The 12265-nt window shown below is 36.7% G+C and overlaps 1 protein-coding gene across 2 annotated transcripts in view; it reads left to right on the forward strand.

Annotated features, from left to right (window-relative positions):
• Positions 1 to 12265, forward strand: part of GPM6A (glycoprotein M6A) — a 374013-nt gene that overhangs the window by 182258 nt on the left and 179490 nt on the right. Inside the window, exon 1 of one of the 2 annotated variants that reach the window (XM_003899379.4) lies at positions 11154 to 12188. The exons of the other annotated variant lie outside the window; for it this stretch is intronic. Coding sequence (XP_003899428.1) covers positions 12152 to 12188 — 37 coding nt within the window. The 5' untranslated portion in view covers positions 11154 to 12151. Of the gene's footprint in view, positions 1 to 11153; positions 12189 to 12265 lie in introns of those variants that run through there. 2 annotated transcript variants of the gene reach the window in all.

The following is a 12265-nucleotide window of genomic DNA, read 5'->3' on the forward strand; positions in this document are numbered from 1 at the left end:
CAGCAGGGTGCTTACTGCTTACTGGAGCACACCGCTGAAAACCGTGAAGAACACGGTGGATGGAGTGTGTGTCCGCCGCACAAGCACAGTGCAGTCAAGTGGTGTTTGCAGGTTCATTCGAAAATCACAGTGTGCGCATTGCAGCAGAGGAACTTCTAGGATGTAAATTATTTGAGTGTATCAATCTTCCTGGAGCCATGGTCTGGCCAAATATCTATCCAAAGAGACCGTATGTCAGGGCCAATAAAACATCCTAGAGAAAATGTTTTCTGGGTATTTCTGGAACACCCAGGATGTGGGCCTATTTGTTTTCTCCTTAATAGAGAGTAGATCACAATCTAAGGCCTCTTGCTCAGAACTGACAAACTCCCTAAAGATTTCAGATACCTAACTCACACAAAAAAAGAACAATGTGTAAAATCATACCTTTCTCTCAGAAGTAAGAAAGGAAGGGCCTTTCACCTTGATTGCCCATTGGTAGAAGCCCAGTGCTCCCGGCCTTTTTAGTCATTGGTTCAGATGTGTTGGGCAAGGCACTTTGAAGAATGAGAAAAGTTGTCAGTCTGAGTTTTCTTTTTTGAGATAAGAATTTTTAGGTTACCTAAAGTGATCTCTGGATATGTAAGAGTACACTTTAATGTATTTTTTCATCCACAGAGGACTTGCAATCTAACGTATAAGCAAAAATACCAAAACGCTTATGATAAAGCTGAGAAAACTTGAGTCTTGTTTTTCCTCATCAGTTCTCTATGCACCATATAGTGTAATCAGCTTTTTCAGAGGATATCTCCTACCATCTGCATCTGCAGTGAGATTCAAAGCAACAATTTAAAATCACTATTTCAAAATTCAGGACTTATGACAAGCGACTAGTTTTGCATAAAGTTGTATTTATACCCCTCCCTCTTGTCTGTCTTTTTCTCTCTCTTGCACTTATCTATTTATTTTTGCAGGATTGTCATTTGCAATATCCAATATGATATATGAGGTTAGGCTTAACTGATATTTCTTAATTGTTAAATATTGGTTCAAGTGAATGAAGCAAAAAAACTCATCCACTTTTCAGATAAGTTATAACCTATGTTCATTGTCGTTAACATAACACTAAGCCTTTACTCAAAACTGAAGAAATGCTGACATGTGTTGGCTAACAACTGTGTTAATCAAGTACTGAATAGCTTATCTTTTGAGTGATATAAGTTTAGTATTAGGGAAACCAAAATTCAAATCTCAGTTCCTCATTCACCAGCTGTGTAGCCTTGAGAAAGTTGCTTAACCTTTGAAAGCCTCAATTTTCTCACATGAAAGAAAACTGTCTCGCAGAGATGTTGTGAATATTAGAAAAAAATTATAAAAATTGCTAGCCCAATGCCTATCACATTTTAGCTGCAGTTAGTGGTAACCAACTTATTATTGCCAGTTCTGTAAAATTATTAAGTTTTGTGATAATTAATGTTGTAATTGTATAAAAAGTATCAAAAAGCATGTACAAAAATGAGAACACATGGACACAGGGAGGGGAACATCACACACCGGGGCCAGCTGGAGGCTGGGGCCAAAGGGAGAGAGAACATTAGGACAAATACCTAATGCATGCAGGGCTTCAAGCCTAGATGATGAGTTGGTAGGTGCAGAAAATCACCATGGCACATGTATACCTACGTAGCAAACGTGCAGTTCTGCACATGTATCCCAGAACTTAAGGACTTAAGAACTTAACTTTTTTTTTTAAGCCAAAAAAAAAAAAAAAAAGTAAAGAATTGAATAAATTATCTCAAATACCACTTTCTAGAAGTAAGCACTCTTAACATTTTCCAATAGATCTGTATAGGCTTGTTTCAATGTAAATGTTTATGAACATTTTTAACTACAAAAGGATACTATTTATACTGCTGTTATATACTTCTATCACTTTATTATGAACAGCTTTTCATTGTTAATATAGATGACTTATATAATCATTAACTGCTATATAGTATTCCCATTTTTGGATGTACTAAAATTTTTAATAAACGATTCTCCTAAAGTGGAAAACTTTTTTAAAAAGCATTATTTATATTTAGAGAAAAATAGATAGAAAAGGGTAAGATTTCCAATTAAAAGAAGTTTTCAAAATATTAAATTGAAATTAAAGCAATTACATATGATGACTAATTCTCTGTTTGGGAATGCAAACAGAGTTTAACATCAGAAAATCTACAAATGCAATTCTTACTTTAATATATTAATGGATGCAGTTTATATAATCATCTTACTTGATGGAGAATAAAATATTTTTTTTCTGATTCAGTACTGTATAATAAATGAATCTCAGAAACATGAACTAGAAGGGAGCTTATTTAAACAGATAAAAAAATGTCTACCCAAACCTACTACAAATCACATATAATAGAGAAAGCATAGACTCATTTCTTTTAAAATCACTGCTCAATTCAACATTGCACTGGAGACCCTAGAATGCACAGTAAAACAGAGGAAATAAATTACAATATATAGATTGGACAGATAGACTCATATTTGTTTTAATTCAAATATGTGATTTTCTACATAGAAATTTCAAGACCTATACATTATTAGAACTATAGGGAGAGTTTAGCAAATTTGCTTCTTATATGACTAATTTTTAAAATCTGATAATGTGTTCCTTTACTTCAGTCAAAAAAAGGACTTGAAAGATTTAGTATAAAATACCTCTAAAAGAAATCAAAATACTTAGGAATAAAAACAAAAAAAATATGCAAAGCTCCTAGGGAGAACATTTTAAAACATTCTTAAAATAAATGAAAAAAAGTTCTCAACATATGGAAAGAGATCTCATGTTCATGGAAAGAGATTCAATTTTGTAAAAATGTTAATTATCTCTCATTAATCTATGAAGTTAATTTAAGTTCAATAAATATAAGTTCACCTCCCCTTCATTATATTTCAAAGATGATTCTGAAATGTATATAGACAACCAAAAGTCAAGATTAACTAATGCACTGTAAAAACATATATGTTAGACATTTTAATTGCTATAGAATTAGTATTCAGAACTTACAAATAACATCTATAGAATAATACCAAAAAGCAAACGATACCATGGGAAAATGAGTGAAGGGCATGAATATGCATTTCTCAAGAGAGGAAAATCATTGGCTAATAGCATGAAAATGTTCTCAACTATATGAGATACTTAAGGAAATCATATTAAGATATATAATTAATATTCATATAAATTAAAAATTTATCTTTGTTACATTTAAAAATTATTAAGTATGGAAGATGTAGAACAGTAGGATTCTCAGATAGTTCTCAGGGAAATTTAAATTGGCACGAGCAGTTTGAAGGGCTTTTTAACACATGTATTATTGAAGACACACATACTCTCCTACCCAATGATTCCACACATACACACACCTCAGACTTCTAGGGAAAATTTTAAATGTATGCACTAAATATATATAAAAATATTCATTGTAATTTTTTACAGTTATTTAGAAATTAGAAACAATATTAAATGTTTATTAACAGATCTGCATATATCATTAAAAGATTGAGGAAGAAGTTGTGAAAAGAGACATATAAGAAGATATCCTTGATATCCTATGAAAACCTACAAAACAGGCCAGGTGTGGTGGCTCATGCCTGTAATCCCAGCACTTTGGGAGGCCGAGGTGGGTGGATCATTTGAGGTCAGAAGTTTGAGACCAGCCTGGCCAACACGGTGAAACCCCGTCTCTACTAAAAATATAAAAATTAGCTGGGCGTGGTGGTGCATGCCTGTAATCCCAGCTACTTGGGAGGCTGAGGCAGGAGAATCACTTGAACCCAGGAAGCAGAGGTTACAGTGAGCAGAGATTGTACCACTGCACTCTAGCCTGGGCAACAGAGCAAGACTCTATCTCCAAAAAAAAAAAAGAAAAGAAAAATCTACAACACAATACTAACTATGGTGTGTATATACATCTGTATACAGACACACACACACACATTAAATTATAAGGACAACATACAGGAATAAAAACACTCCAGTCCCAAGTGATTGTTAACAGGAGGTAGAGCTGAAGAAGATATAAGGAAAGGAATGCGATTAGAGAAGATGTATAATTGCTTTCTATTTTATTTTCTATGTTGGGTGGTAGTACAAGTGTTTATTATTTCAGTCCGAACAGTTAATTTAAAAAAAGAAAATAAGAAGGAATAATAACTGTGAATAAAATCCTAATGGCTAAATTGTGGCATTGAATAGAGTTTGAAGATCAGAGATACGTCCATTGAGTAAAGGTCTCCATATTTCCGCTAAACTGCTTGGATGATAATTGCATTTGTTGACGAAAGCTATCAAGCATGTCAGAAATCTTAACAAACTTTCTCTACTTCAACTCCCTATAGTAGTTTTACTCTGAAATCATACTTTTGTTGATTTGTTGCTGTTTAAAGTGAGTATTAATATTTTTAACTTCAATCATAAGTTTTTTGAGTATGAGAATCATTTCTTCAACTTTTTTGTGTGTCTCTCACAGCATCTGGCAACATGTTGGGCAAATGGGAAGCAGTTAAATGTTTTTGTTTTTGGATGAATACAAATATTTATGTTGTAATAAGACTTTACAATCAGGGCCTCTTCCTACATTAAATGCGTTTGGGTCTACTGCTTTTGGGTCTACTGCTTATATAAGTGTAGACAGATATCCAGGTGGTTCAAAGAATGGGCTTTGGGATCAGAATTCCTATGTTTAAATCCCATCTTCACCACCCTGTTACTTGCTACAAAGAATTTAATTTTTTGTCCCTATTTCCTCCTGTATCAAAATGGGGACAATAGTAATTACCTGACAGGGCTGTTGTGGTGAAGGTTAAATGGGATATACACTTTTTAGAACCTTAGAACAATGCTTCACAGGTGAAGTGCTGAGTATAGTTGTCATTAATATTAATATAACTGCACCTATCATACTTCGTTCCAACTGTTTGTCTCTTTCTTCCATATTTGCTATGAGCTCTGTTAGAACAGGAAACTACATCTGCCCTGTTCACCTGGCTCAGCTTCAGATACCTAGTAGTCACTGAATAAATGCAACTTGAGTGAAGGAGTGGGCTATAAAGTTTATTCTTTGGCGAGCTCAATTTAAAGTAGCATTTTTGTGACCAGAGAGAATCAGCTTGGGCCAATTTTTATGATCTCTTTCTCAATTAGTAGTGGTGTTTGGATTTTGAGTAAACAGAGATCACTGCAGTTTTCCCATTGCATACCTTTTAACCCATCATGCTTTCTGCCATGTTTTATGGAAAACATAATTCCCAGAAAAGAGATTTGGAGTACTCTTGCTTTCTGGCATTTTGGAGAAAACAAAACTATAAGTTTTAAAATTTGGATCACCTCTATGATTATAGGATTGCATGAGTACTTAGAACTGATCTTTCTATAAAAGGGTAAGTTTGGCCCAAAGAGTGTCACCTTGAACTTTCCTGTCTCCCCTTAACTGTAATCAACATTTATGACAATACAGCTTTCCCTTCTTAGAGGAAACAGGAAACAACAATTAATATTTCCCAGCTCCCTTTTTGTTTTGCTGGTTGCTCTTTGAAATATCTCATTATCATTCTGCCATCAACTGCTGGGGAATGACATTTGTTACGTATGAACATGATATGTATGTCCCCAAGTTATTGTAAATTATGTTCACCCTCTAAAATATTTTGTGGAAGCAAATAAACATAAGATAAGGTATGTGTAAGCCACTGAGTTTTTTCATTCATTTATTTGTACATCATTTTTTTTTTATTGATTCATTCATTCATGAATGCATGCATTCAACAAGTACCTATTGAAAGCTTGCTATGTTCTTGTCTTGTGTGACGGGGAAAGATAGAGGCCATTATCTTATGGAGCTTATAGGCTGCAGGCTCGGGGGAAGATACATATATATGTATCTCAAACTAAATATATTATATATATATACACACACACACACATACATATTGCAGACTATATCTATATATATATTGCAGACTTTGAGGAATAGCTCTGTAATATCATGTGATATGAATACTAAAAGAGGCCTATGCTGTCGGAAAAGTTGTGCCTGAGGATAACATTTTCCAGCTGAGATCTGAGTAGATCTAGCTATCTGAGGGTGGAAGGAAAAGTGTTTTAGGAAGAAGAAATAACGTTCACAAATGGACAATTTTGAGAAATTAGAAGGAGATGAATGAATGAACAACAGGGGAAGGTTATGCCAAAGAGGTGAGCTCCTGCCAGGTCATGTCTGATCTTCCCAGTCAGGCTAATGAGGTTGAACTTTATCCTAAGAACAATGGAAAAGCATTCACCAGTTGTAAACAGGCCTATGACATACTCATGACAAGAGCCCTGAAAATACAGTATTAATAGATTGGAGAAGAAAGGTCTTGGTAAGAAAGAGCCTAAGATATCCGAAAGGTAATTTCTTGGGGGTAAATATTAACGGGTTTGCCATTGTCCACCTTTAGGCTGCAATCTTATAGAGTACAAGCTAGGTCTTAGGAGTGTCTTCTTTTTCAGTACTCTAAGTAAACTAAGGAGCAAGACTCAGAATTGGATATTCCAGCACAGGACTACTGAATACCTTGGGGACACAATGTCTAATAAATAGTGAAACAGTTTCCGCCCATGCGCCCAGATGTTAGTCTATTACGTGTTCTCAGCAGAGTACGTCTCCCTCCCCGTAGGCCTTCATGTATTCACTTTCAACTGTTTAGAAAATCTTTTCTTTCTCCCCAGCAATCTGCCTCCCCCTTTTTCCCATCTAATTTCATCTCCTTTGGGTGAAAGGTCACTTGCTTTGATCAGGTCAGATCAAACTGTACCTTCCAGAAAACCAGAAAAACTTTTCCAATGATCAAAACTAAATATAGGTTAGATATCCTTGAGGTAGGCTCATGTGGCATCTAATGCATTTTTATGTTTATTCGGTAGCACTTGTCATTCAGCATTGTGATATTTGGTCTGTCTTATGCTACTAGGCTACATGCCTAATTAGGGCAGGAATTTGTCTCATTAGTATCCCTTTTGCCTACATCGCTTTCCTGTAAGAATGCCTAATAAACACTTTTACAATTCAGAATAAAAGGAAATGGGGTAATGATACCACTGTGAACACTATTCTGATCATTCTGTGAATTGACTGCTTTCTATGATTATATAACTCTGAAGAATGTTATGGTCATTTTATAATGGACGTTGCAGTGTTTGTGGTGGTTTTGACTTTCTTTAAGAAAATGTTGGCCAGGTGCAGTGGCTCACGCCTATAATCCTAGAACTTTGGGAGCCTGAGGTGGGTGGATCACAAGGTCAGGAGATCGTGACCATCCTGGCTAACACGGTGAAACCCTGTCTCTACTAAAAATACAAAAAATTAGCTGGGCGTGGTGGTGGGCGCCTATATTCCCAGCTACTTGGGAGGCTGAGGCAGGAGAACAGTGTGAACCCTGGAAGCGGAGCTTGCAGTAAGCCGAGGTAGCACCACTGTACTCCAGCCTGGGCAACAGAGCAAGACTCCGTCTCAAAAACAATTAAAAAAAAAAAAAAAGAAAGAAAAGAAAATGTTATGGAAGTCAGTTTCTGACCTGGAGCTTAGAGTAGCAGACAAAGGGGTCCTTTTTCTCTGTCAAAATATATGAAGGTCCCAACTCAGACATTTCATTCTAGAGATAATGCTAATTCTGTGTCTGAAACATTTGAGGTAGAAAAAAAGGCAGTTTCTAAATCGTGTTCTTGCCTGTTAGTCCTATGCACTGGGCTTGGTTTTCATGATCTTCTTTTCCACATCTCTCTGTACTCTGACCCGGGGACCACGAACGTTTTTCCCCTCACTTTTTATATTTAATGCTGTATTTGGAACCACAAATTCCTTAATCTGTTAACTCTACTTACTTGTCTATATTATGAAAATTGTATCACAAAGATGACTGTATTACATAATAGAGGAATATGTCAGTATTTTCTCAGTGTATATAATAATGTGTTTATCCATAAAATAAGATGAAGTGTTAAAGGCAGCTCCAACTTAAGATTAATTAAGAAAAATGAAAGAGAACTATAATCGTTTTGGATTGAGTGAGTTCACACAGGAAAAAGTAATATACATTATAAACGTTTCTTAGACAGTATTTGAAAGGGAAATCTGACTTGATAAAAATATAATCATATTTTTAACCACTTAGTTAACTTATATTTGTTTTATTTTATTTTTTAGAGGCAGGGTCTTACTCTGTTGCCCAGGCTGCAGTGCAGTGATGTGATCATAGCTCACTGCAGCCTCAACCTCCCAGGCTCCAGTGATTCCCCTGCCTCAGTCTCCCCAGCAGCTGGGACTCTAGGTGTGCACCACCATGGCTGGATAATTTGATTTTTAAAATATCTGTAGTGGCCAGGTGTGGTGGCTCATGCCTGTAATCCCAGCACTTTGGGAGGTCGAGGTGTGCGGATCATCTGAGGTTGGGAGTTTGACACTAGCCTGACCAACATGGAGAAACCCTGTCTCTGCTGAAAATACAAAATTAACTGGTCATGGTGGCACATGCCTGTAATCCCAGATACTCAGGAGGCTGGGGCAGGAGAATCACTTGAACCCAGGAGGTAGAGGTTGCAGTGAGCTGAGATCGTGCCATTGCACTCCAACCTGGTCAACAAGAGCAAAACTCTATCTCAAAAAAAAAGAAAATATTTGTAGTAATAAGGTCTGTCTGTGTTGTTTAGGCTGGTCTCAAACTCCTGGCCTCAAAATGTGTTTGGATTACAGGCATGAGCCACTGCATACAGCCCATATATTTTAAATACATGAGTAAGAGTAGAGTGGGACAAATACAATATGATACAATGGAAAGAATATTAGATGAGGCATTTCAGTCCCCATGAGGACACATCATTGCTAGTTATTAAGGCTCATATAGTATATTTTATAATTCATAAAGCAAATCTACTGTAATGTCAAACATTTTTCTTTTCTAACTAGTTTAAGATGCTGGAGGTTCAAAATATTTTTACTTCAAAGGAGATCCAAATTTTAAAAAAATAATCTTAAAACCACCATTAGCAACAGCAACTTGGCTGGGCTTTGTGGCTCACACCTGTAATTCCAGCACAAGCTGGGTGGATCACCTGAGATCAGGAATTTGAGACCAGCCTCGCCAGCATGGTGAAACCAACCCCGTCTCCACTAAAAATACAAAAAACTAGCTGGATGTGGTGGTGCATTCCTGTGATCCCAGCTACTCGGGAGGCTGAGGCAGGAGAATCACTCAAACCCTGGAGGCAGAAGTTGCAGTAAGCCGAAATTGTGCCACTGCACTCCGGTCTGGTCTGGGTGAAAGAGTGAGACTCCGTCTCAAAAAAAAAAAAAAAAAAATAGAAAGAAAGGAAAGTATCAACAGCTCAGCTGCCATCAAACAGGAGGAAGGGGAAAGGGGGAGTGCATTTTTAATGGGCACAGAGTTTTAGTTTGTGGAGATGAGAATGTCCTGGAGATAACTGGTGGTTTAGTCACAGAATGATGTGAATGGACCTAATGCCACTGAACTACAGATTTAAAAATGATCAAAATGGCAAATTTTTATTGTATATTTTGCCCCAGTAACAAATACTAAAAACCTACTGACAGGAGATTGCTGCGAGGAGGCTATGTATGTGTATGTGTCTCTCTTCATTCATTTGACAAGAGTCCATTTAGACTGGCTCTGAGGACTTTTTTGCATATTTTAAAAATTAGTAAAAGTTGATATTGGCTTATGTTGGTACCAACTGTCACATGAAAAAGCCTGTTTTAGACAAAAGTGAATGATTATATGAGCGTGTTCTGCTGCAAAATTTCCAGAAGAAAAAGAAACCATGAATATTTAAAAAACTTCCTTTCCGTCTCCTTTCCCTCTCTTTTGCTTTATATGTGTGGTGAAAAAGAAAGCTATGAATTGAGGCTTATTTCTGAAGATGCTGAAGATACTCATAAAGGAACAAAGTAGGAAGGAAAATTCGCTTCTAAGGTCAGACCATCAGGCAAGAAATCACCAGACATGGGTTCTGAGACTTACTTGGTCATTTATTAGCCCAGTCTCTAGGTGTCCGTGAGCGTCAGTGTTTTTTGTTTTTTGGTTTTTTTTCAACATAAAGTGGGGAAAATTATGCCTTTTCCTTTTGATTTACAATGGGTTGATGTATGTAATCATGTTTTATAGATTGTAAAGTGTTCTAAAAATTTAAGGTGGCATTATTGTATCTACTGGCACTACAATAAACGATTGCTTTCACGAATGATTTCCATGGTATAAAATGAACGAGAATCTAAATGAGGAGCGTTGCTCCGTTCTGTGTTGATTATATGCCAGGTTATGTCAGCCTAGGGATGAGTTGAAGCAGAGAGGCTGCTACAATTTGGCTTTTTGATTTCCCTTATGGTTTCTCTCTCTCAATCTGTGCACTGAGCAAGCAGCTCTCTCAAAAACCCTTGAATACAAATAGATATATATTCAGAAGAGATAGGTTTTGAGTTATCTGAACTCCAGTTATTTTTGGACAAAATTCATTTGAAAAGAGAAAATAATAACAAATGATAATAAAAGTAAGAGGACTAAACATTCATGTATGAGAAATAAAGTGGAATGCAGTGATTGTGTTTCCTCTAAATAGTTGCTTTTGTAATATTTAGAGGGTGATGTGCAACATGCTACTGGCCTGCTTTAAAGAATGCATGTGAAATACAAGCTATAATGCAAGAAACGTATGCTATGGATAATGAGGATGTGAGTTATATTTCATTAAAGGCAAAGAGCTACAGTTGTCTGTGTGAGTGTCCTTGTGTGTCTCTGTGTGTGTGTGCATCTGTCTGTGTGTGCTTGTGGGTGTGTTTCTCTCTCTCTGTGTGTGTATGTGTGCTGGCTCATTTGGAGATGGAGACAGAGGCAAGGATCCATTCTTTCTACTCTAGGAGAGGTTTATGCTCCTTGAAAGAGATACTGTTTATTTTCTTGCTATACCTTTTGTGAAGTATTGAGACTCTTGGACTGTGCCCTGTCACTCAGTAGGCTGAAGTACAAATGCTAATTTATTGCCAGACTGCAGCATTGTGATTTGCATTCCAAATCAGCTTGCAGATTCCCATTATAAATTGCTGTCCTCTTGTTTCTTATCTCAAATTTCTTCCTCCCTTACATCACTCTTTTCATTCCCTAACACTGACCTTTCAAGAAATTCCCTTTCAAGAGATTCTCGTTGGAAATCAGCAGCTTTCGTGGGCTAAAATCATAACAATAAATAACAAAGACATCAATAGGGTTTTTCCTTCCAGTGGTGTTCTCCCTTTTCCTTAAGAGTCATATGGCACTAAGTAAAATAATTACTTAAAACATGTATCTCTCAGGCTTAGAGCTTTATACTCACTCCTTTGACAGCCACGCTTCTATTTCTTTTTAAATCTCAAAGGTGTGGGCTTACAAGTCCTGTCTTAGTAATAAACTTTTGCAGAGAAACCCTGAGATGGTGTAATTGCATCCTTTCTTGGCACCTTAAATCAAATTAACTAAATACTTAGTGAGGAGAGAAAAGGAAAACACATTTTTTTGCAACGTATCTGACTGGGTGAGAAGCCACTGCTGCAGCATAAAGAACCGACGGGAATCTGGGCTTTCCCACTCTGGAAGCGAAGGGGGGAATTATGGGTTGGTGGTCGGCTTCATGTTAGGAGGACACCCCTCCATCTGTTCACAGCTCAGCCTGTTTCCAATTTAAAGCCCAGATTTCAATACAAACCTCAATTTCTTTTCCCCGTTTTAAATGCAAAGCAAGACTTGTGAATTATAGTGTCTCTGTTCCTGGGATTCAGACCAAATTTTCCCCCAAAATTCTCAGGCTGTTTGTTTGAATACCTGCTTACAGTGGTACACAATGGGCAGCTCTGAGAAGAAAAATTGATAATCTTCATGGAAGAGTAATTTGAATGAAATTACACTTGACAGCTCGTCTCCAAGCAAACAAGAGGAACGAGGGAGCCTGAGCTAAGCTCTGAGGACTTGCCCAAGCCACTGCTGTTGGAGCTTCCCAGGGAAAAAAAAAAAAAAAAAAAACACCAGTTTTTCCAACATCTAATTGAGCTTTTGATTAATTCCGTGTACCAGATTCTACTGAAGAAAGGTAGCCATGGAAGAGAATATGGAAGAGGGACAGACACAAAAAGGTACTGTGCTAAAAAGCGTTTATTTGTAACTAAGTAATTATTTTGCAGTTTCCTTGTTTGCTTTAGACACTTGCCAG

This window comes from Papio anubis, chromosome 3 (assembly GCF_008728515.1).
Source record: "Papio anubis isolate 15944 chromosome 3, Panubis1.0, whole genome shotgun sequence".
Lineage (NCBI taxonomy): Eukaryota > Metazoa > Chordata > Mammalia > Primates > Cercopithecidae > Papio > Papio anubis.